This window comes from Vigna radiata, chromosome 7 (genome assembly GCF_000741045.1).
Source record: "Vigna radiata var. radiata cultivar VC1973A chromosome 7, Vradiata_ver6, whole genome shotgun sequence".
In the NCBI taxonomy this organism is placed as follows: domain Eukaryota; kingdom Viridiplantae; phylum Streptophyta; class Magnoliopsida; order Fabales; family Fabaceae; genus Vigna; species Vigna radiata.
In genome coordinates, this window is record NC_028357.1 from 26,198,264 (window position 1) to 26,225,261 (window position 26,998).

Here is a 26,998-nt window from a genome sequence, read left to right on the forward strand (position 1 = left end):
TTTTTGTCCCAATTGCATCCTAATATTTGTAAATTTGAGACAATTAAGCCCTCTCAATTGGCCTACTACGTTAGTTCCAGTTAACGGAGAGGGCTTAATTGTCTCAAATTTACAAATATTAGGATGCAATTGGGACAAAAAAAAACATGAGGACCTAATTAAGAATGAGGAACAAATATGAGGACTAAAACATATATTTAACCTAAATAAAATTAATAATTACAATATTAAGAACATCTTTTTTAAAATTTAATTTTAATTAATCTAAAAGTTATCTTATATCAATTTTACCAATAAGACAGTAAAACCGATTCTAGAATCCCATAGACACATTCAATCAATGACAATGGAGTCGATTATGGGATTACATACACACATTCGCAATGAGTAACAATGGAATCGATGCTAGAATCCCATACAATAAGGTGAAATCGATTCTGAAATTTTTGGAATTGATTTTCCTCTTACATAATATATATATATATATATATATATATATAACACATACTCATTAAGGTAAATATATAATTTTTACTCTCAAATTTCCTTCTCCATGCAAATATTGTCTTTTCTGTCCTTGCACAAATTCGTTCTCACATGTCCAATTCGTTATTACACATCCACTGAAATTCACTGGACTCGCAAATTCTTTCCTCGTTACATTACATCTCAAATCGGTTCATGCGAACGTATCCTAAAATTTGAACTTTCTTCCTAAATCTTCGTTCACCATCTTTCCATAGTTGGAAACAAGGACAGCATTGATGTAAATTATAGTCATTTTCATATGGAATTTCAAATATTGAAGTATCGCACTGCGCTCCTCGAGATATTTTCGTCAACAACTTCATCTAAATTTTGTAGACTCTTGTTAGTATTTGTGTTTTTAATTAATGGTACAAACTAATATTTGTATTTTCACTATCAAATATATATATTACAAACATATAATATTCATATCTCTAATTTGATATTTTAAGCTTTCATGAATTAAACTTTATTTAACTAATAATTAAAAAAATCAATAAAAATGAACGCACTGGACACAACAGAACCCACCATAAAGTCTCGCACCCGAGATTCTGGTTTCATACTAACTTTCCTTGTTTCTTTGTGTTTCTGTCGTTTTCATTCTTTCATCTTAGGCGACTTCCTGACAAGGGAAACTGGGAGCACGCGTTTGCGCAGATAACTCCAGTGACGTCCCTATCCGCTCAATATTTTTCTAGACAAGAGTTGAATAGTCCAAATCTCAATATAGACAAATAAATTATGATCACCATTGCAAATCCATTTTAATTTCTAAACCATCTTTACAACATGAAATACCCTCTATCCTTCAATTCTTTTTCTCACACTGCAAAACTTGTCAAAATGTTAGTCTACGAAAAGAATTGTAAAATCACAAGGACTCCGAGTCAACCCCATGTGGCCACACAATGCTTGATTTTGACTTTTCTAGAGGTAACATGACTTCATTCTTAGTACAACTATTGTTTTCTTAAAGAATCAAATAAATGTTAAACGCGTAAATTAACTTTAACTTGTGGCACGAACTGAAATAGTATGCGCTGAGGAACAAAAGTCATTGTAACAACGCTCTGATGCAGTGTTGTGTGAGCAAGTGAGAAGTGCAGTTTCCAGGATCTATCCGCAATTGTTCCCACTTAGGACAGAAGAAAATTCAAAACCACATGATTTCTATTTTTCACAGCTACAATCTCCCTAAAAACTTCAAATTAATTGCCTCCTCCTACCTATTTTATGCATTTTCCTCAATATTTTATTAGTTGAATAACTTTCTGCCCACACAGCACTTATGTGGAAACCACATCACACATATGAAACCAAGACCCAACCCAAATAGAAAGTCATACACGAATAATTCAGCTCGTACCTTATCTTTATAAAGTCTGGAAAACCCTCTCTTTCAGGCACAGTAGAAGAAAATGGGTGCTCAAAAATGGGTTGATTGGATGGCGAGGGTTGTAACGGTGGTTGCAATCGCGTGGTGGCGACCGTAGAGGCCCAACCGGAGGCCAAATTCGTGTGCAACAGCGCGAACAACTCAAGGTGTGGCGCCCTCATAGGGTACTCTCACACGAACGGCACCACCCTTGGCGACATCCAAACCCTCTTCACCGTGAAGAAACTTGTGGACATCCTAGGCGCCAACAACCTCCCGAGCAACACCACAAAGAGCCACGTGGTGGGGCCCAACGAGGTTGTGAAGGTGCCGTTCCCGTGCAGGTGCAGCAACGGGACTGGACTCTCGGACGGGGTTCCACTTTATAAGATAAAAAAGGGGGACACGCTGTACGACATAGCGACGACGACGTTTGGGGGTTTGGTGAAGTATCCGCAGATCAAGGTGGCGAATAAGTTACCGGACGAGAATAACATCACCGCCGGGGACACGCTTTATATTCCGCTGCCGTGTAGCTGCGATGCGGTGGATGGGAACAGAGTGGTGCACTATGCGCACCTGGTGTTGACGGGGAGCACGGTGGAGGGAATTGCTGAGCAATTTGGCACCACTCAGCAGACACTCCTCACTCTGAATGGCATTTCCGACCCCAAAACGCTTCAGGCCGGTCAGATTCTTGATGTTCCTCTTCGAGGTAACCTACCACTTTCATCTCTTTTCTCTTTCGATTCCATCATATGCAAACTGTGATTGCGCTCTTTGCAAACGCATTCCCAGTCACAATCTATGATAATTAGGGATACATCAATTGAAAATGAAATATTTGTTGATCCAATCCAAATATACACCTTTGCAACTCACCAACCATGAATTTACTTTTTGATTTTTTAAAAGTTACTTACTTTTCTTTTTTTTACTTTAAAAATATATGATTTTAATTTCTTAAATTTATTATTTAAAAACTAAAAGTACTTTTTTCAAAATATTATTTTAGTTTGTAATATTTAAAAATATGCCATATTAGTCTATTGAATTTGTTATTCAGGAACTGGAAGTATTTTTCAAGAATATCCTTTTAATTAGTATGTAATTAAGTTGGATAATTTATTGGTACAGAATTTTAAATTCAAATCTCATTACACGTTATCTCTATTTTACACAAAGAAAACATGTCTACGCTACCTCCTGGTCACAGATTGATGTGTTGTCGTGTACCTTGTCCCTGATTCATCAAGTCAACAGATGTCCCTAATGTAATTTATTGAAAAGAGTCTTTTTGATTGATCAGTTTTTTTCATTATCCAAAAACCGGCTGTGAGATTTGTAAAAAAATTAAACTATTGTTTTTATTTAATGTTAAAATGTGGATTTTAAATTTAACTATTTTCACTCATGTTATATATATTATAAATTAATTTTAAAATAGATTAGCTTCATACTTTTAACAGTATCTACCATTTATTTCCATCAAATAAATGTTAGATGATTGAATTTGTTGGTTGTGGCAGCTTGTTCCTCGAGTGTGAAAAATGATTCCTTGGACTATCCATTGCTTGTTGCAAATTCTTCTTACGCCTATACTGCCAACGAATGCGTCAAATGCAGCTGTGAGTCCAGCAACAACTACATGTGAGTATCCCCATTTGGTGTTCAAAGATTATGTTAATACTTTTATGTACCTTTGATTTGTTTTCATTGTTTGTTGGTGTTAGATACGTGTGATGTCATTTCTTATGTTGAATATGTATTTAGATTACAATGCGAGCAATCCCACCTCAAACCTACCAAGCAACGTCTTCATTGGCAACACCACTTCCTCTACTGATCCCTGCAACCGCACAGTCTGTGCCTATACTGGTTATACATTCAACAATATCTCAGCAGAACTTGTAACGCAGAACACTTGTGCAGGTTAGACCCAATAATCACTTCAATTTCTTGTTTGTCTCAATCCTGAGAGAAAATTTCTTCATATATGCCTGCATAGATAGATATGTATATGGTAAATGTGACTTTACTTACTCACAGCTAATGACATGCTTGATTGTTTCTGATTGTGTTAAAAAAGTGCCAACGAGTCCTTCAGGAGGATCTGGTGGTTCTGGTTCGGGAGCTCCCAGGAGCACTTTGCAAGGCTTGCTTTGGAGTAATCTTTTCATTCTTATTCACTTTGTTCTCTTCCTTGTCTATGTTTTGTAGTAAAATGAAACACCCTACACTTCTGTTGCCATTTTATTTTTATTTGATTAAACCACCATGTAATTTTGTGAGCTTAGATCGATTGTTTTGTGTAGCGAGTGTTGCCACAGCCCAACCATTTTATGTTTTTTCTTTACAATGTTTGTGGCTTAAATAAATTTGTTGGGAATAATAAGAGTGATATCTGAACTATTTTGTTGTAATTAAAATAGTTCACATGTCTTTTGTTGTATGTCTTTTCTTGCAATCTTTTTAACTGGAATTCACACTCATCCGATAATGCTATGTAATATCAGTACGAAACCTAAAAGATAAATTATATGTGAGCTAAAATTTCCATCAATCGCACGGTTTTGCTGCTCCTCAGTACCAGATTTGCCCTGTTGCGTATCAGAAAATGGTCTGGCTGCAAACTTTGTGCAGTGTGGATCTGTTTAAAAAGCAAATTACCATATTCTGCTAAAAGGATGGCATGATATGATACAATACAATCATTTAACCACAAAGCTCATTTTTTTTTCTAAAGTAAAAAAACATAAAATAGAAATCCCTGTTCTGCTAAAAGAAAAGCTAAATTGTCAACATATTAATGGCATCCACGTAAGTCCATTATCACAGGTTGATTACATTGGATTGCACACTTATGACTTCAGGGTTTTGATCGAAGCTAACCATGATGTAGTTGAGACTTGCCTAATAGTAGTATTAAGTTGCTCTTTTCGTTTGTAATCATTTTCTCCACCATTATTACTACCAAGTTGTCTCGGTGAAAAGTCCAATGGAAGGAGCAAAAGAAGCCGAATCCGCCTTTGTTGTTCTTTCTTCCACCATCTCCATTTCCAACAGCCACAACACAAGCACCTTGCTCAATTGCCTGTTGTTTTCACACCCGACAGAGTTATGTTAAAATACTCATAAGAATAGTTTTCAAACAGTAACAGCATTTCCAATTTAGATGTATTAATATGGGTTTTATATTGTAGAAGATATTCCTGTTGTTTTATTCGAGCAATTTTAATTCTTCAAATGCAAACACTCTTGTAACATATATTGATTGAGAGATTTCTTCCCACACACCTAAATTAGTCTTGTAAAAGACAAAACAAAATTAACAGTAAATAATATTAAAAAGTATAAGTTGCCACTTTAGTATAATCATGTTAAACTTACTAAAGTATTCAACTGGATTTAACATTCATAAAAAGGAATACTTGAATAATAATATGTTGTATGTAAAGTTTTTATTCATTATAAAATTAAAAATATTAATATAAAAAATATTATATATCTTATATGTAAAGTTTTTATTCGTTATAACCTTAAAAATGTACATATAAAAAACTACGTGTGCAATAAAAGAAAACTACTAGTTAACAATAAAAGGGAATATGGAAGTTAATTAATGAATATATAAAAAGAATGTGATGAAATATTATGAAATAAAAGTTAGAAAGTAAAGTCCAAAGATTAAATTTCAAAAACGATACTTTGAATAAGAAAGTGAGAACGGTTATTGGGTCTAGCCTTCGTTTTTCTTTTTCGGATATTGTAAAGAACGCTTATTACATTTTAATTTGGTGATTACATCTAATTTTTTTTTATACTTACATATTTATCTTTACAATGAACAAAAGTCCTATCTAAGAGCTATTATAATTAAAATATTTTGATGAGTTCTTAAACTCGATTTTTAATTTTAACGTTAAACTAAATGTTAAACTTTTATAGTACCAATTAATTGTTAATAAGTGATATAATGGTCCCACATGGTTAAGGACAGTTAGGTTTAGAATAAATCCATCGTATTATTAGGAAATGCTAGCAGGATATCCGCATAGGCAGCTTTGTAGTTTTCTATATTTTTGTAATGTTATTTAATAGTCTCAGTTATTATCTAGTGGATAGTGAATAAAACTTATCTTCTACTTTCATCTTTTATATTCACAAGAGTCTACCATTGTGGTATCAGAGCTCCATCACAGGGCCTGATCCTAAACAGAAGTCACAATATTCTCAGCATAACAAGCAATGACTTCGAAAAACTCATTTGTGCAGTCTGCTATACCGAAGTTTGACGACCATCACGACCACTAGGTACTACTCATGAAGAATTTCTTGCGTTCAAAGGAGTATTGGGGGCTGGTGCAGAATGACATACTTGAATTTCCAAAAGGCACAACACTTATCGACACACAAAAAAAGCACATTGATGATCAACAATTAAAAGATTTGAAGGCGAAGAACTATATATTCCAAGCATTAGATTGTTCGGTCCTAGAGACAATTCTTAAGAAAGATACAATGGGACTCATTGAAACAAAAGTATCATGGCACTTCATGAGTCAAGTGCGCCCAGTTGCAAGCACTTAGAAGAGAATTTGAAATCCTTCACATGAAGGAGGGAGAATCTGTGAATGATTATTTTGCCCACGCACTTATTATCGCAAACAAGATGAAAGTTAATGGTGAAGACAAAGGTGATGTTGCAGTTGTTGAGAAAATTTTGAGATCCATGACTCCTAAGTTTGATTACGTTGTGTGTTCCATTGAGGAGCCTAAGAAATTGATACATTGACCATTGATGAATTACAAAGTAGTCTCCTTGTACATGAACTCTGCATGACGTCAACGTCTTAGGTGATGGAAGAGCAAGCCCTGCAAATTGCTTATGCAGATCAACATACAGAATAGTGGCATAATCATGGTGGTGGTTGTGGAGGCTTTGGACGACGAGGAAGAGGACATAGTCGAGGATGCGGTAGACAAAGATTTGATAAATCCATTGTGGAGTGCTACACATGCCACCAACTTGGACATTTCAGTTGGGAATGTTCAAACCAAAGGAGAGAAGCCAACTATGTTGAGAATGAAGAGGAAATGCTATTGATGGTCCACAAAGACATAACCAAGGCAACAAAGGACATTGTGTGGTTCCTTGACTCTGGATGTAGTAACCACATGTGCGGGAGGAAGGAATACTTTTCAGATCTTGATGAAACTTTCAAAGATTAAGTCAAACTGGGAAATAATTCCAGTATGACAGTAGTTGGCAGAGGCAATGTTCGATTACACATGAATGGGACCACATATATTGTTACTGATGTCTTCTCTATGCCAGATTTAAGGAACAACTTACTCAGCATTGGTCAGTTACAAGAAAAGTGACTTAGTATTTTGTTCAAACATGACAAGTGCAAAGTGTTTGATCTTGAGAATGGCTTAGTTATAGAAACTAAAATATTTGTCAATCGCATGTATTTGTCGAAAAAACAATCGGTTGTAGAGTCGCGCAACAGAATAAGTTTTATAAGGTAGCGGAAAGCGTGTCGGTCATAAGTTATATACAATGGTCAGTTTTAAAGAAATAAATTTTCTAAGAGAAAATTTATCAAACAGTTGAAGTGCATAAAATAGTAAAGAGTGTAGGGAGTAGAAAAATCACATAAATGATTTTTATACTGGTTTGACTCAACATAATCTACGTCCAGTTGTTAATCACTATAAAAAGTGATTAACAGTTTCACAGATTTACAATAAAGTGATTAAAATAAGATGATGGAACCTTCCTTCGACAAACGAACCAAAAGGGTGCTTCCTTCGACAAACGAACCGGAAGCGAACACTTTGCCAACTTGAAGAGAATCACTCTAACTTTCAACAAATGTAACGCGAGCTTCTCCTATTCACGAGAGCAGGCAAAACACCTTACCAACTTGAAGAGAACCGCTCTGACTATCGACAAACGAAACGCGAGCTTCTCCTATTCATGAGACTAGGCAAGGGACTTGAACTAGTTTTTGAGAACTTCCTCAGACAAATTGTATTCTACAAAAGCTCTATGTTCAAAAGTTGTTTCTGAAGTTCTCAAAGCACCTATTTATAGGCAACTAGTCCAAATATGAAAGTTCACTTTACAACTGCCAGTAATAATCGATTATTGTAAGTGATAATCGATTATTCAAGCCGTTACAGGTTTTTCAAAATAACTTGGGCAATTTTCAAATAGACTCGTGATAATCGATTATTTGGAGTGATAATCGATTATTCCAAAGCAACATGATTTTTTAGAAAAGCTCAGGATAATCGATTATACCTTCTCATAATTGATTAAATACGTGACAATACCAAAAGTACGAGATTTTACATATTTAAAGACATTCCTAATACATTTATATTCTACAAAGTTCTTTTAAAATAAGTTATAATATCTTCAATTTAATATTCTTGTAGCATCATCAAAACCAAAATTTTTCAAGATTTACCAATGCTCCTCATTGGTAACAATATTTATTGCATCTCAACTCTCCCTCAGCCAAATCTACTTGTTTCCACACTGATACGGAGGATAAAATGCATCTTTGGCATTGCAGATATGAGCATTTGAGTTTTCAGGGGTTAAATACGCTTTACTAGCAAGATATGGTATATGGTTTACCAATGATGAAAGCACCAACTAAACTGTGTCAGGATTTTTTGATTGGGAAACAATCACGAGATTCATTTCCAAAAGAAGAGTAATTGGAGGGCTACACAGGTTTTGCAACTAATTCATGCAGATATCTGTGGACCAATCACACCTATCTCTAACAGGAAAAAAAAGGTATTTGCTCACCATCATTGATGAAGTTAGTAGGAAGAATTGGATTTATTTCTTAATTGCAAAGTCAAAAGCTCTTTCTTTTTTTAAGATTTTTAAAGTTCATGTTGCAAAAGAAGCTAACTCATTAATCAAAAGCTCTTTCTTTTTTTAAGAATTTTAAAGTTCATGTTGAAAAAGAAGCTAACTCATTAATCAGAAGTTTGCTCACTGATGGAGGGGGAGAATTTATCTCTCAAGACCTCATATATTTTTGCTCTGACAATGGTATTCGTCAATAACTTACAACTGCATACACTCCACAATAGAATGGGATTGCAGAATGTAAGAATCGAACCATTATGAACATGGTGCGAAGTATGCTCTTAGAAAAAAAATGCCTAAAACTTTTTGGGCTGAAGCTACCACCTGGTCTATACATATTTTGAATCGGAGTCCTACATTAGTAGTGAGAAATAAAACGCCAGAAGAAGCCTGAAGTGGAGTTAAGCCTTCAGTTAAGTATTTTCGAGTTTTTGGATGTCTACCTTATGTTCATGTACCTGATGCTAGACATACCAAGCTAGATGATAAAAGTAAATATTGCGTTTTATTGGGGGTCAGTGAAGTATCAAGAACTTATAAACTTTATGATCCAACTTCACAAAAGATTATCATTAGCAAGGATGTTGTGTTTGATGAAGATAAAGGCTGGGATTGGGATAAGAAGTATGTAGAAGTCATCTCATGTTATGTCGAACATCATGTATGCCATGATACCTAAAAACATGATTCTAATATCTCACACGAAGGTATTGTTTCCTCAGATCGCATGACAATAGAAAATACCACTAGTCTTGTTCAAAGGTGTAGAAGACCACCGTGTTGGATGACAGACTATGAAACTGGAGAGGGACACTTTGAAGACAGTCCAAAAGCTAATTTGACTATGTTTGCAGTTGGTGAACGTGACCCCACAAACTTTGTAGTGGTTGCATAAATTCCAAAACGGAGGAAAGCCATGGACGAGGAGATGAAAGCAATAAACAAGAATGACACATGGGAATTGAGGGAACTACCTGAAGGAGCAAAGAAAGTTGGAGTGAAGTGAGTTTATAAGACCAAACTCAAAGAGAATGAAGAAGTGGACAAGTACAAAGCTAGACTTGTTGTGAAGGGGTATGCAAAAGAGTATGAAGTAGACTACACTGAAGTGTTTGCACCAGTGGCCCACATGGAGACAATTTGCTTAGTAGCACTTGCAGCTCAAAAGGGATGGATACTCTATCAACTAGATGTAAAGTCAGCCTTCTTGCATAAAGAATTGGATGAGACTGTTTATGTAGACCAACCTTGTGGTTAAGAGCAAAAAGGGGCTGAGCATAAAGTATATAAGCTGAAGAAAGCCCTTTACGGGCTTAAACAAGCACCACGCGCTTAGTATAACCGCATAGAAGCATATTTTTTGAAAGAAGGATTTGAGAAGTGTGACTATGAGCATACTCTCTTTATAAAGAAAGGAAAGGAAGGTACCATATTAATTGTTAGTTTGTATGTTGATGACCTTATTTTTACTGGCAATGATGAGTTGATGTTTGAAAAAATTCAAAACCTCCATGAAACATGAATTTGTCATGACAGACCTTGGCAAAATGGAGTACTTCTTAGGTCTTGAAGTAATGCAGTGAATAAATGGCATTTTCTTATGTCAAAAGAAATATGCATTAGAAATGTTGCGACAGTTTGGAATGGATAAAAGCAATCCAGTACAAAACCCAATTGTTCCTGGTGTTAATTCACAAAGGATATTTCTGGTGTAAAGGTTGATACGACTTATTATAAACAAATTGTGGGAAGTCTTATGTATCTAACATCTACTCGACCCGATATGATGTTTGTGGTAAACTTAATTAGTAGGTACATGGAGAATCTTACTGAATTGCATTTAATGGCAACCAAACGAGTGCTCAGATATTTAAAGGGAACAATTGAGTTTGGAATTTTCTACAAAAAAGGAGGAGACAATGAACTTATAGCTTACATTGTTAGTGATTATGTAGGTGATTTAGATGATAGAAAAAGTACTTCTGGTTATGTTTTCTTATTGTGTTCAGCTGTTGTTTCTTGGTCATAAAAAACAACCAATTGTAAGTTTATCAACTAAAGGGGCAAAATTTAAGTGCAACATCATGTGCATGCCAAGACATATGGTTGAAAAGGGTGTTAGAAAAATTATGTGGTATGCAAAACCAAGCTACTACTATAATTTATTGTGACAGTAGATCTGCTATTGAACTTTCAAAAAATCCAGTAATGCATGGTTGTTGTAAACATATTGATGTTCGATTTCACTTCCTTCGAAATCTTACCACGACTAGAACTGTCAAGATGATGCACTGTGAGACACAAGAACAAATAGTTGATATCATGACCAGAACATTGAAGTTGGATACTTTCCTAAAGTTACACAAATCACTTAGAGTGTGCATAGAATCTAGTATAAATTGATATAATATTCACTTTAAGGGTTAATAAGTGATATAGTGGTCCCACATGATTAAGGACCGTTAGATTTAGGATAAGTTCATCGTATTATTAGGAAACACTAGCGAGATATTTGCATAAACAATTTTGTAGTTTTCTAAACTCCTATAATGCTATTTAATAGCCTCACTTATTATCCAGTTGACAATGAATAAAATTTATCTTCTATTTTTATCTTTTATATTCACAAGAGTCCAACATTAATAATTCCAGGAGAAAAAAAATAAAAAGGTGATTTTCATAATTATATACACTTTAGCATAAATTTCATATTTCTAAAAGAAATTTATATTTGATGTAAAATATTGGTAGAATAATTTTACAAGAGAATAGCTAGGAACTATTTCGTAACAATTACAATTTTTTTAGTGACTATAGCACACAATGAGATAAAATATTATACGGGAGTCATCAAAATGAATGAAATTTAACAAACTTGTATGGATGGCTTCTAATAATTTAGATTGACTTAAACTTAATAAAATAATGATAGAAAATACTACGTAACCTTACATGAAATTTTATTTCAGTTGCAATGATCTACATAGTTGGGAAAACCCTTAAATTACTAGTATTACAATAATTATTAACTAAAACATTATTTATGGAATACAATGCATTCCCTCAGTCTTCTTTCTTATTGTTCAACTGTGAAGGAAACAGACCCTTTCGCTTCTTTCTCACTCTCCACAACAACAACGTTATCTGACACATTGGTCACAGAAAATGCTACAAACTTAGGCTCATCTTGAGCATAAAATGAAAATTGAAAATGGCTAATTCTCTTAGGAAACACCAAAAGCGATGAAAAATCAGCCACCCACTTTGTGCCATTTCCACTGACAGTTAACTTCCCAACCGTTGATCTCAAGCCCATGCCATTGACAAGGTTGTGGTCAACCAGCACTTGATCAATGCTACTGAATTCCCCATCTAGACTTACAATAGGAACCTTCCTTTTGGGGTTACCATTGAACATGTTATTCAGTATATTTAGACCCAAAACTTGACCTTTAACAGACTTCAATACAATATTAGCATCCCCTAGAAACAACCCATTTGTGACATGAACTTGAACTGGATCTTCCATAACTATTCCAGTGTAATCCATATAACAATTGTCAATTCTTGTCAGAGAATTACCAGGCAATTTCACTAATATCCCTATGCCACCAAAACCTGTTGCCTTGTTATAGCAATGCACCCCAGTTAAAATGTTAGCTTGACCCCTTAGAACAACACCAATGGCTGCTGAAAAAACTACAACATCTGTGATTGCATTATCATTGCTAGCAAGATCAATGGCTACCCCTGAGAAGTGCTTCTCATCTTTGTCTCCTCCAACGGTTGAGTGTTGTCCAAGAAAGCAATCTGTGATGAAGGTCTCGTGTCCTTGGTGGACCAGAATTCCTTCCGTGGTGAAGTGAAGGAAGAAGCAATTGTTGATCCGGATTCTAGCAGAATCAACGATCAATATCCCTCCTCCTCTGTAGCTTGAATCAAAGAGAATGTCACTGAAAGTTATGTCTTCATAGTAAATGCCACCATTGCCTTGTTTCTCAGTCTTTGATGACCATAACTCAACTAGATGTCCATCACCAGGAAATTTATCAGATGCTCTCAACGTTCCATCTCTTACCTAATCAATAATACTTTGTGAATTTTTCAAAACCAAAGCTTTAAGATATAAACAATACGAGGAAGTTGTGCCAAAGTTACACACTAAATTGGTTGTTGCTCACAAAAACAGAAGTGCAAGATTCATCATGGACATAACTATCTCAGCAAAAACTTAGAAAATTGTTGCTTAGTAATAGAGAGATTGATTAATTTGAATGTGGTAAAGCTTTTCTTAAGATTGGTCACTGATTCTCTCACTTCTTTTACTTCTGCTGTGGGCTAATCTTTTGCAGATTTGATGATATTCTTTCTCAGAAAAAATCTTACTATGTATCGGGAGTATAATAGGTAATCTACTTTACATATGCAAAGTAAACAGTAGCAACATATTAGTTGTTTTTTTAATGAAAGCTTTAAAAGGAACGTGGCAAAAATGGTTCCAAATTTCTATGATAATACTACAGTACATAAGCATCTTCTAAGAAATTGATATTCTAAGAAATGGATAGTTGTCGGTAGGAAAGACAGATAATTTATGACACCGATCCAGTAATGTGCCTTTTTTTTTTTTAATTAAAGCCACATAAAATATTAACATATCATTACACGTATTACTTCTTATATTTGTAAAAGGACAATTTTATTTTTAAATTTAATAGTAAGCATCACATTTCAAAAGACTAATTAAAATAATAACACGTTACTTTTAAAATTAACTAAGATACTAGTATATATTTAAACAAAAATGTCCTCAGTTAATGTGCTGGTTTTTCATGTGAGTTATTATTTGTAAATACTAAATGAAAAGCGCATTTAAAAATATAAAAAAGTATTCTTTTGACGTATTTAAATTTTTACACCCATTGATATTATTCTTACTTATTTTTTTCTTTTTTTTAAATATAAAAATTTAAATTTTTATAACCATTTTTGAAATAAATTTTATGATTATTTTAAAAATTTCATGATATTATTATTCAAAAATATAATTTGACCAAATGCTTCAACATTGTAAAAATATGAAAAGAAAATAATATCTTTCATGAAAAAAAACACCACAGAAGAGAATAGACGGGTAGATACTAACCACAATATTGCCAACACCTGAAGGGAATGTGATCGGTTTGCTGATTTTGTAGTTTCCACCTTCGAAATCAATGACAACCCCTCCAAGATCATTCACCCCTGCAACCATCTCATAACCCTTCTGCAAACCAAAAGCATCTTCCACTGCTTTCAAAATGGCATCGCCACTCTCTTCATTTCCACTTGGATCAGCACCATACTCACTCACGTACAACACTCTCCCTCTCTAACACAAACAACATCAAACAATGTCATTAACTGCTTGTCACAAACGGTTAAAACAAGTTGAAAAACAAGAAAAAAAAACATTTTTTTTTTCTGCAATGCATTGTGCTTTAGTTACCCTCTTTGTTTCTGATGAAGCGGGTGGTGATTCCGAAAGAGTTGCAGCTAAATCTTGAATCTTTCGATCAAGTTTGGCCCTGAATTCTGACAGCTTTTTCTCCTTGCTGAAAGTGAAACATCTGGTGTCTGCTACTTGTAGCACCAGAAATAAGAAGACAAAACACACCGCTAAGAATCTCATTGATCTTGAAACACTTAAACACACTGTTAAAATAAGTAAAAGGAATGAGTTTTTGTTCTGGTTATGGTTACGGTAGAGACGTGAGAGACTAGTTGGTGGGCAGAATGAACATTTTATTAGTTTCAAGTATGAGGCTTTATAATAATAACATCTGTCGGGTCATTCAATAGGTGGGGTCAGGTCCGTCGTATAAATGCCTTAAAAGTGAGAGCAGTTATAAAAGAAATTTTTTTTTTAACAACATTTTTTTTAGAATTTTTTCACAACAAACGTAACGTAATTAGTCTACTTTAAATATTTTTTAAATATAAATTTAAATAAATTAATAAAATAATAACATATGTATCGTTGTCAAGTATTTTCTAAAATATCATTACCCAGTTATAAATAGAAATTCTGCAACCAATAATTAAATCAACTTCTTTCTTTTATTGGTAATTGATAGATCAATAAATAAACTTCTTTTATCGTTAACTGATATGATCAATCTTTTATTGTTAATTGATATGTATATAATATGAGAAATAGTTTTAAAAAAGTGTATATACATAGGTAATTGTACAGTTAATATAAAAATATGTATATATTAATTACAATTTTATATACATAGGAATATTTAATGTACAATATTATATATCTTATGATTCATTATACATTAAGGTATATAATTTATATATTAATGTATTAAATATATAATGATATACTAATTGTATGTTAATAGTAAGAATCGCATATATATATATATATATGTATGTATGTATATATTGGTTATACAATTAATTGCATATTTAAAATTATAATTAATATTATTAATATATAATTTTTTTATTTAAAGTTATTAGTTGTACGTTTAATAAATGTACATTTTAAAAAAATAATTAAAAGTTTGATTAAAAATAATTTTAAATATTATTTTTAAATTATATATGAGTCATAGTTACATTTTGTTTTCAAAAATTTAAGTATTTTTTATATTTCAGTATTTCATTTAATAAATTAGTATGTGTTGTTTATATGATAATACTATATGTTATGTGTTTTATAAGTGTATTACTGTATTTCAGAAGTATATTCGTAATTTTGTTAAACTCGCATGAAATTTTTAATATAATTTGTTATATTTCTTTGTTATACTATAATTTTCATTTACGTGTACTTAATAATCCACTTAATTTGATCCATTGTTTATAAATATAACTTAGAAAGAAAATTTGGAATAAATAACTTTGAATATTTAAAGTGGTTGGAAAATAACTGAGAGGGTAAGTTGTTACTTATTTCATTTTTAAAAGTGAAATGTCAAATATCGAATATGTTTGTATAAACAAATTATGATATTTTTATTGATAAATTTATGGACTGATAAACAAATCAATTGGTTTACTAGTAAGGAATTGACCTTAGCTTATGTTCATGATAAATTGTAACGAAATTAAATTTTACCTTGAGTAAGCAACTCAAATGATGATTTTTTCTTTTTAAATACTTGATTGTTTTTATCAAATTGTCATGCAATATCACCGTACGTGTGGACAACTCTTTACAATCCAATCAACTTTTTAAGTCAAATGCTTCAATTATATGGAAATTTTCCTTTTGTGGTTCAGGGACAAGTATGTATCATCAAATTCCTCAAATTAATTTCTACATAACTTCTTTAATCATCAACTTAATCAATAGGTTTACATAAAATGGTTCATAAATATCATTTAAGTGTGAGAACCAACATTTTCAAGATTTATCACTTGGTTCTTTAAGGTGTGTAAAGGAATGACACACATTTTTTTTAATGGATACAAATTCTAAAGTACTTGAAAAACACTAGAAGGGGATTGAATAGTGTTAAAGGAAATATTTATTTTGCAACCCTTATGATATAGCACATTATTGAGTTTTCAGTTTTTCTGATAAACACTTGGTTACTCGACCTAATAAATGATTATAAAAGATAGTTACTTTTGACGTGCTATTCAGATCGTACACTACAGGGTTTGTAAGAACCTCCTTTGTTGAAGAATAATAGTTTAGTGCAGAAGGTTCTTGTATTTAAAAATAAAGGCCTAGTTGCAGGTTTTACAAGAAAAGCATTTCGACAAGAGAAGAGATAGTTGCAAAGATATTTTTATACTGGTTCACTCCAACTGAACTACGTCCAGTTTCCTCCACAGAGAGTTTTACTATAATCTTCAACAAGATTACAACTGAGTATTCACACCACTCTTGGTCTTCTTAGTTAGTGAATAACTTCATGTTACCCTAGACTGAATGAGTATTCTCACCACTCCTGGTCTCCTTAGTCAGCGAATAACTTCCTGTTACCCTAGACTGAATGAGTATTTTCACCACTCCTGGTCTCCTTGATCAGAGAATAACCTCATGTTATCCTAGATTGGATAAGTATTTGCAATACTCTTGGTATTAAGCAACATTGCCTAGATTTCCTTAACTCAACTGAGTTCAACAAGTGCTTTAATTCTCTTCAGAATTGAAATCAATGATTCCTTACAAGTCATTCAAACTATTACTCTCGTAGAGAGGATGTGATTAGAATACAATACAGTCTAAACATTCGCAGGTGTTTAGTAAGAAATGATGTAGAAGTCGAAGTTCCACACCAAATGGAGGAAATGTCACATGTTAATGAAATCATTGAAGTTGAAGAAGTTATTAGATTGCAAGATATATAAGGTGGTCTTGAAGAAGTGGACCCATCAATGTATCATCATTTGAAGGTCATGTGGATGAAGAAACAACTGAATAGGAAGAATGCAATGAAGAGGGGCAAAATGAAAACCATGGATATGAATTTGAAAACTCTAGCTTTAAATAGATGTAGGTACGTTCATGCATTTTGGATTAATTTGTTACAAAGATTTAGGCATGGATTAGTGGTGGTTTTTATTAATATTTTTTCACTAACTTTTGTTTTGAGATTTGGTGCTATCATATGTAAAAAAAGATAAACAATTAAGTTGTTTTGGCTTTAATTGTGAAGTTTTCTTATATTGTATGTGTGACTGAGTTATACTGACTACTAAAATTCCAATAAAGTTTTGGCTAAGAACTACTCATTATACTAGGTTTAGTACCTTGGCTCAGAAAAATAGAAGTTCATTAGTAAGTCAAATACCCTTTGAATTGTGATGTAGGTAATTTCAATATTTTGTAGCTTTTAGTTGGTTTTTAGCGTAATTATAAACATGAACTTGTAGTTTTCTGTGTTTGGGAGAGAGATCGAGCTTGTTCAAATGTAAAACTCGAGAAAATGAGCTTGTTCTACATTAGAACTGTGCAATTAATCTTGTTTCAAGTTAAAATTCAAGAAATCAAGCTTGTTCCAATTTAGAACTTGGTAAACTAAGGCTGTTCCAAGTTAGAATTTGGGAAACCAAGCTTGTCCCAAGTTAGTACTCAGGGAATCGAGCTTGTTCCGGGTTAGAACTTGAGAAACCAAGCTTGTTGTGATTTAGAACTCGAGAAACCAAGGTTGTCTTACAACTATGGAAACTGAGCTTGTTCTCGGTTAGAACTTGGGAAACCAAGCTCGAGAAACAAAGTGTATGAATGAAAAGACCGTGTATTTTCTTGTGCCTTTCATATTCATGTATCTTCTTCATGTAAAGGGGATCAAGTGGTTTTAACCGTCCTCTATTGTCGTCAACTCCTACCAATAAAGGGAAGGGGGAAAACCTTAAGTTATCTCGTATAAACAACCTAAATCCTTCATCCACTCTACTAACTACACCTACTTCAACTTCCATTACTAGATTCATTCCACCTACATTGATTATTATTGGGTTGACACTCACACCATCCATGGTATTATCACCAGTTGATCGATGCACATCATCCTCCCCCATGAGGCTTCTAATCCATTAACTTCTACCACAAATGTTGCATCGTCACCTCCTACACATATCCCAGGGACACATTCAAGTTCAACAATTAATGATATTGATATGGAAGAGGACTCCAATCATCATCTTACGATTCAACCTATTGGAGGAAGGTAAAAATATAATAAATTATTATATATATAATTTAATTATGCTACATCAATTTATTATATTTTAATGTTTCAATTGTACTTTGGTTTAGGTTTTATCCATCAAAAAATGCATCAAAAGCCATCACAACCACCATTAAGAAACAATTTAATGAGTCACGACTAACATGGGGAGCAATCTCTAGGAGAGAGAAAGAGAGGTCTTTTCTTCCAATGTTTTAAGGTACCCATACAATTATTCCAGATTAATACATTGATTAGTTTTCAAATTACTGTGAATTTATTATTTGGAGAGATTTAATGATATATCATGTATGGTTTAATTTCTTTTGAAGGAGTTGAATGTTTGAAAGCTATGGAGGTTATGTATTGATTTATTAAGTCATCACTTTAGTAGAAGAAATTAATGTTATGAGGCCATTCACTAAGTTATTTTTTTGAAAACATGGCTTTATTTTTTTGAAAACATTGCACGTCTACTAACAATATCTTGTTAATTCACCAAGGATAGAGTGTTGGGAAACAGGTTGACTTCTTTATTTCACCAAGAAGGGGGGGGGGTGAATAGGTGTTGTTTCAAAAACACTTTCTTTTCGCAATCTTGAAATCAAAGTATAAAGCGTTTTGAAATTTCTTGAATTGCAAGCAATCAGAATATGTATGCAGCGGAAATTACGTAGTTGACCGTGTGAAGAATAAAGTCGACTAGAATGTAAAGATAAGGGATAGAGAAATGCAAACACAAATTTTATACTAGTTCGACCAACAATGCCACATCTAGTGTCCTTCCATCCTAGGAAGCAAATGCACTATAATGGTTGCGGTTTTTACAACAAGGAATTTATAGAAGACCTCCACGTCAAAAATATAAATCTCCTCTCTAACCCAAAACCAAAATATAGCTGCACAAGACAATTAGACTTGCAGCAAGAATCCCCTATTCTGCAATATGCAACACCACTTTGAACAATCCTCAAAGTGAACTATCCCACTGTATCACAATAGGTCCAATTCCAGCAATCTTCACAGGATGCCAAGCTTCTCAGAAAATTCCAATAGTCTTCACAGGATGCCAACCCTTTCAGAAAATTCTAGCAGTCTTCACAGGATGTCAAGCCTACACGATAAATCACAGAAGCACCTTCTTGTACAGAGGTTGATCAGCCAATGAATGCACAATTGAATCTCCTCTTTGAATCTCTTTTCAAGAAAGATCACCACTGTCTTCTTGGAGAATTCTTGGAGTAACGAGAAATCTGAAACAGAAATGAAATTGTCAAATCATCAAAAGTCTTAGAACAAACTAGTGTTCAGTATATTTATATATTTTTGTTAAACAATCAGTTTCTCAATCGAATGTGCTACTAATTCAATCGACTGTATTATACAGTTATAACAATTTAGTCAACTTAGTAGCCTATGGTCAACAAACAACAGAACACATTCAATACAATTGACCAAGTCATCAATGCTCAACTAACTTTTAAAAATATAGCTGTTAGAGTGCAAGAGCATAACAGAATTCCAAATCAAACAACAGATACAATCGAATATGTAAAATACAATGTCGACTATCACAATGTCAAACACTTTGAAATTCTTTTCTTCTCAAAATCGCACATAGCATTGATTCACAACATCAGTACAAAGGTTTTAGCATAGTCGAATCCATTAGTAATGTAGTCGACTGTACTAGAACTTTGTAGCAAAGTGTACCAAAATTTAGGTGTTTGCTAATTTACGTAAAGAGGTTTTTCAGTTGGTACATTTTAGCAAAGTGTACCAAATTTTAGGTTACAAAGATGTCCCTGTTAAAAAAGAAAACCAACTTTAAATCCAAAGGTATTTTAATAATTTTAAAATTTAATTTAAAATAAAAAAATAAACGGTAGTTATTAAAAATCCTTATTGGTCCACGTGTACGAGAGAAGTTATTAGCTTTTATTTTTTTTTTTATTTTGTGTATTGTTTTGTGTATTTGATGTCTAATTGAGTTATAAAAGGAAGAATTGTCATGTGTTGCACAAGTCCCTTGGGAGAACGATACTTTACTTATCCACTGTATTACTTATAACGATTTGGTATACTTGCCAAAAAGTTATCAGTATGGTGATAACAACAAAGGGAGAATCATCGGTATAGGTAAAACAAAAACTACTTCATCTTATGAAATTAAGAATGTATTACTTGTTGAAGGGTTAAAACACGATTTGCTTAGCATCAGTCAACTATGTGACAAAGGCTTAAAGATTACTTTCGAACCCAAATATTGTCTGATCAACAACGGGACAACCAATGAGTTACTGCTCGTGGACAAAAGAGTTAACAACATCTACATAATCTACTTCACAGACAACTCATTCGAATATGTTGTGTGCCTGATCACTAAAGAAGAAGATGCTTGGCTATGGCACAAAAGACTCGCTCACATAAGCGTGAATCAAATGAACAAGCTTGTCTTCAAGAAACTGGTAAATGGTTTACCCAAGATTCGGTTTACAGTTGACAGATTATGTGATGTTTGTCAAAAAGGGAAGTTAACCAAACAACCTTTCAAGAGTAAACGTGAAATGTCAACCACGAAACCTCTTCAGTTACTTCACATGGATCTGTTTGGACCATCAAGAATAAAGAGTCTCGGAGGAAATTCATACGGACTAGTTATTGTTGATGATTATTCAAGGTACACATGGACTTACTTCATTGCAGCCAAAATGACACACTTAAAGTTTTCAAACGATTTGTTGTTGCTGCTCAAAACGAGATGGATCTTAAGATTAAGGCTATCAGAAGTGATCATGGTGGAGAATTTCAAAACAAAGAGTTTGATGACTATCTTGTCGAAATGAGAATTACTCATAACTTCTCTGCACCTAGAACTCCACAGTAGAATGGAGTTGCTGAAAGGAAAAACAGAGCTCTCGAGGAATTGGCAAGATCAATGCTAAATGACAAAGACATACCAAAATACTTTTGAGCAGATGATGTAAGTACTGCATGCTATGTACTAAACAGAACAATTATAAGGTCTATATTAAAGCTCACTCCATATGAATTACTGAGAGGAAGAAAACCAAACATTGCACATCTGAGAGTCTTTGGTAGCAAATGTTTTGTGCTGAATAATGGAAAAGAAAACCTTGGAAAGTTTAACTCAAAGGCAGATGAGGCTATCTTCATAGGATACTCCTTAAACAACAAAGCTTACCGTGTTTACAACAAAAGGACTATGAATGTTGAAGAATCCATTCATGTTGCATTTGATGAGTTTATCATGGCTCCAAATCACTCTGAACAAGTCAGAGATTCTGCTGAAGAAGATATGAACTCAAATGAAAAAGAAGAGTTGCTTGAAGAATTTGTTCATAAAGAAGATAAAATTGAAGAAGTCGACAAGGAAGATGATAATCAGTTAGTCGACTCTCCAAAAACAAAAGCGACTAAAGAATGAAAAGTACCATGAAATGTTTCCACAAAAAATTTCATTGGTGATATGTCAAGAGGTGTATCTACAAGAAGGCAGTTAAATCAATTATGTATGAATGTTGTGTATGTATCCAAAATCAAGCCTAAGAAAGTCGAGGAAGCTTTGAATGATAAAAATTGGATTATGGATATGCAAGAAGAGCTAAATCAGTTCAGACGAAATAATGTATGGGAACTCATACCAAGAAGACCTGAGCTGCAAGTAGTAGGCACAAAATAGGTATTCTAAAACAAAATGGATGATTCTGGTGAAATAATAAAGAACAAGGCAAGGCTAGTTGCAAAAGGCTACTGTCAGGAAGAGGGAATCGACTATGATGAGACATATGCTCCTGTAGCCAGATTGGAAGCAATTAAAATACTTCTTGCTATTGCATCTACTACGAAATTCAAGTTGTATCAGATGGATATTAAAAATGCCTTCTTAAACGGATATATCAAAGAAGAAGTCTATGTTGAACAACCACCTGGTTTTGAGGATTTTTAAAATCCTGATCATGTTTACAAACTGAGAAAAGCCTTGTATGGATTGAAACAAGCTCCAAGATCATGGTATGAGCGACTAAGTAAATTTCTGGTTAGGAAAGGCTTCTCTAGAGGAAAAGTTGATTCAACCCTGTTCATAAAGAGTTCAAATGAAGACAAATTATATGTTCAAATATATGTCGATGATATAATTTTTGGTTCAACTAATCCTATGATGTGTAAAGAATTTTCAAAGATTATGCAGGAGGAATTTGAAATGTCCATGATGGGAGAGTTAACATACTTTCTTGGTCTACAAGTCAAGCAAACCAAAGAAGGAATTTTCATCCATCAATCCAAATACTGCAATGACTTGCTGAAAAAGTTTAAAATGTTGGACTGCAAAGATGCTGCAACTCCTATGGCAACTAACTGTTCTTTGGATCTTGATGAGGCTGGAAAGAATGTTGATCAGAAAATGTATCGAGGTATGATTGATTCTCTTTTGTATCTTACTGCCAGTAGACCTGACATAATGCATAGTGTATGTCTCTGTGCTAGGTTTTAATCTACTCCTAAAGAATCACACCTAACTACTGTAGAAAGAATTTTGAAATATCTCAAAGGTACCAAAGGTCTAGGACTGTGGTATCCGAGTGGTACAAACATTTTTCTAACCGGTTATAGTGATTATAACTTTGGAGGTTGTAAACTTGATAAAAAAAGCACTAGTGGCACATGTCATTTACTTGGTTCATCACTGATCTTTTGGCATTCAAAGAAACAAACATGTGTGGCTTTATCTACCACAGAAGCTGAGTACATAGCAGTTGGAAGTTGTTGTGCACAATCTCTTTGGATAGAGAGTCAATTAGAGGAGTATGGTATAAATCTTGAAAACATTCCCCTAAAATGTGATAGTACCAGTGCTATAAATTTGACAAAAAAAATCCTATTCTACATTTTAAAACCAAGCACATTGATATAAGGCATCATTTTATTCGTGATCACATCCTAAAGGGTGAAATCAAAATTGAGTATGTCGAAACTTTACATCAGTGGGCTAATATTTTCACAAAACCTCTGAACAAAGAGAGATTTTATACAATTCAAAATGAACTGGGAATTTTGAGTGATAGTAGTATAACCTGATTAATTGATGCGGCTGCAACTTGTTTGAAGTCAACTATGTTAATCTGTTACACATCTGAACACATTGACTTCTGCTATTCATAACTATTTTTCTTGCATAACTAAAGTGCTTGATCTGGAAAGGATCTTTGAAAGCTTTTGCAGGAATAACATTGCTTTGGAACTATCAGGTGGAACACAACAACTTTGGAAAGCAATATATTCGACTGAAGAATTACAACAATCGACTGATCTATAACAGGGCTAACAATTCCAATTCTGGAATTTGGTTTTTCTTTTTGTGATTGCTTATTTTGATATATCTGCTATTATCTTTACTATAAATAATCTGTTAATCATCTTATCTGAGATAATATTGTGAGATTGTTGATAATTGTATCATTGCATATCTGAATTGAGTGATGTACTATCTTTGATATAATTTTGTGATTGAACTGATTGTTTAATCTGTGATATGCTGCATTGTGCATCTGATTTGATTTTATTACTTATACATAATGACAGGGGGAGTATCACACTTTACATATTTTCATTCACATGCCTGTATTTCAGGGGGAGTTATTTGTTACATGTGACTGAATGTGATATGAATATCATCATTGTACTTTGAAAGCTTGCATATTTTGTTGACTATATATATGGTGGGTTCAACCGCATTCCATACTTCCTCAGCTGCCCAAACACTTCCTCCAAATCCTTGAGATGTTCATCGACTGATCGACTTTGAACTACCATATCTTCAACATATACTTCCATACACTTTCCTATTTGATTACAAAAAACTTTGTCCATAAGTCGTTGGTATGTGGCTCCCGCATTCTTAAGACCGAACGACATTACATTATAGCAATATGTTGATCATTCAGTAATGAAGGCAGTGTTTTCGCTATCCGGACGGTACATAGGGATTTGGTTATATCCCGAATATGCGTCTAAAAAGCTAAGAACTTCATACCTCGAAACCCCATCCACCAGTCCATCAATACTCGGGAGAGGATACGTGTCCTTGGGACATGCCTTGTTTAAGTCGGTAAAGTCCGTACACATCCTCCACTTATCGTTAGACTTTTTCACCATTACCACGTTGGCCAGCCAAGTTGTGTACTTTACTTCTTGTATAAACCCAGCTTTTAGCAGTTTCCCTACCTCCTCATCCACTACTTCTCTTTTTTCCAACTCTAACCTCCTTTTCTTTTGTGCAGCCGGTCGCACATCTTTAAACAAAGACAACTTATGGGAGATGACGTCCGGATGTATCCCTGGCATATCAGCTGTTGGCCAAGCAAATAGGTCCTTATTGCGAATTAACACCCGACCAACCTCTTGTACTTGGTCATGTTTCAAACTTCGTCCGATTGTGGTAACCTGGTCCTTGCTCCCTCCCATGATGAACAGTTGGGTATCCCCCCATCGGTTCTATCCGATCTTCAGTATTTGCCCTAGGATCCAATTCTGCCATCTCTACTACCGATCCTTCTGTTGTCTGTTTGGAAATTCGAGGCTTTACCTTTAATGCCGCAGCATAACATTCCCTTGCCATATTTTGGTTCGCCCTAATTGTGCATACTCTTTCATTATCAGATGGATACTTCAACACCAAATGGGGAGTAGAAACGATGGCACCAAAAGCATTCAGACACGGACGACCTAGTAGAACATTATAAGATGTATCCGCTTCTATTAAGAGAAAACGAACCTTCAATTCCTTTGTCGTTTTCTCCATCCCTAAGTTGACCGGTAGATCAATATAGCCCTTAGTATCCACCCTTTCACCCGCGAATCCAACAATTTGCTCATGTAAAGGCATAATGGCTTCCTCCGACACATCCATTTGCTTGAAAGTTTTCCAATATAGTATATTGGCTGAGCTCCCCTGGTCGATCAAGATCTTCCCTATCTGGTACCGGGCGATCATCGCAGTGATCACCATCGGGTTGTCCTGATCAGGATCCGGAGCGTGGAAATCCTCATCAGAGAATGTGATAACAGGCATCGACTTCTTCACAACTTCTACTCGGTTGACATGGTGCAAATTCCTTAAATGTCGTTTACGAGCTGAAATGGCTAAGCCCCCACCCGTAAATCCTCCAGAGATCGTATTGATCACCCCCTAACCGTTCGGTCCCTACTTCTACTTCTGCTACGCCGACCCTCACGTTTATGATTTTGCCTCCTTGGATGTGTAGGTTCATTTGCAACACTGCCCCCACCACTTGAAGGACCTCCTCTTTGTACAAACTCTCTTAGGTGCCCTTCTTGGACTAAACTCTCCAACTTATCCTTGAGAGTTGTACAATCTTCTGTTGTATGTTCCCTATTCTAATGATATCGACAATACTTGCTCTCGTTGGCCCCCAAGGGTGTTGGTGTTTTAACAACTGTCAACAAGTCAGCTCTCAAGGCTTCTTCCATCACTCTAGCCCGAGGAACGTTTAATGGTGTATGATGAACATATTGAGGAACCCTAAACTGACCTTCTCCCCTCTGCCCATTTCCTCCATCGCCTCTCCCAAACATCCGCCTATCGCCCCTTCGGTCTCTCCCCATCTTATTCATAGGTTCCACCTCTTCTCTCCCCCTTTGATAGGCCCTACCTTCTTCAACACGAATGAAACTCGCCAACCGGTTTTGTAATTCGTCCATCGTTTGAGGCTCTTCCGCGTACAGGTAATCAACAAATGGTCCTGCTCTTAATGTAGTAGTTAATGCGCTCACTATTAACCTCTTATCAACGTTTCTTACTTGTCGAGCTGTTCGGTTAAACCTCTCCATGAATGCCTTAAGGGATTCCTCCCTGCCCTGTCTCATTCTTACCAAAGCCGTATATGTCACACTCGGAACTCGACTTGACGCATATTGTTGACTAAAGAGTTGTCTCAGTGTAGCAAAGTTGTCTATCGTTCGCAGCAACAGTGAATGAAACCAATCTAACGCTTCTCCCTTCAAAGACAATGAAAAGACTCTACACCATACCAGTTCGTTTGAAGAGTAAACTGCCATAGCATCAACGAAGGAACGAAGGTTTTAATCGGATCCGTCCAACCGCCATACGTCTCCATCGATGGTAACATCCTGTTATCCGGCATGACAGCTCTCATAACACGCGCAGTGAAAGGATGGAGTCCTTCAGCTTGATCAGGTAACTTGATTAGTGCTCGATCGTCCAACGGTGGATTCTGTGCTTGTGACTCATCTGCCCGTTCCTCTTCTTGGCCGCTTTGGTCGTCCAAGTTTCCCTCTCCGTGTCCACCTCCACCTCCATTGTTTTCGTTCCCTTCTCTTCCTCTTTCGTTCCCCCCCTCTTCCGTTTCCCCCTCCTCGCCCATTTCCACCTCTACCCCATTCATGTCCTCCTCTTCCTCGTCCATTTCCTCGTCCATCCTATCTGTTAGGTCCAACATTGGCTTCCCC

General features: G+C 34.7%; 3 protein-coding genes across 3 annotated transcripts; 1 reads left to right on the forward strand and 2 right to left on the reverse strand.

The window, feature by feature from the left end:
- Window positions 1–1,972: 1,972 nt before the first annotated feature.
- On the forward strand, window positions 1,973–4,358 carry LOC106766232 (lysM domain-containing GPI-anchored protein 2; the record flags this gene model as incomplete). Its single annotated transcript, XM_022782760.1, is given in 5 exon segments — window positions 1,973–2,621; window positions 3,436–3,556; window positions 3,680–3,709; window positions 3,711–3,838; window positions 3,996–4,358. Coding segments are annotated over 5 exon segments (1,059 nt in total), but the record flags the coding sequence as incomplete, so codon positions are not given.
- A 7,353-nt stretch (window positions 4,359–11,711) lies between these two features.
- On the reverse strand, window positions 11,712–14,634 carry LOC106766233 (polygalacturonase QRT3). The gene is made up of 3 exons (XM_014650980.2): window positions 14,296–14,634; window positions 13,954–14,178; window positions 11,712–12,885 (listed from the first exon to the last, which is right to left on the reverse strand). The coding sequence occupies exons 1-3, from the start codon at window positions 14,476–14,478 to the stop codon at window positions 11,884–11,886; spliced, it is 1,410 nt and encodes a 469-aa protein (XP_014506466.1). The 5' UTR covers window positions 14,479–14,634; the 3' UTR covers window positions 11,712–11,883.
- A 9,811-nt stretch (window positions 14,635–24,445) lies between these two features.
- LOC106766234 lies at window positions 24,446–25,580 on the reverse strand. Its single transcript, XM_014650981.1, has 2 exons — window positions 24,953–25,580; window positions 24,446–24,858 (listed from the first exon to the last, which is right to left on the reverse strand). Exons 1-2 carry the CDS (start codon window positions 25,578–25,580, stop codon window positions 24,446–24,448), a joined length of 1,041 nt encoding a protein of 346 aa, XP_014506467.1.
- Between the last annotated feature and the right edge of the window lie 1,418 nt (window positions 25,581–26,998).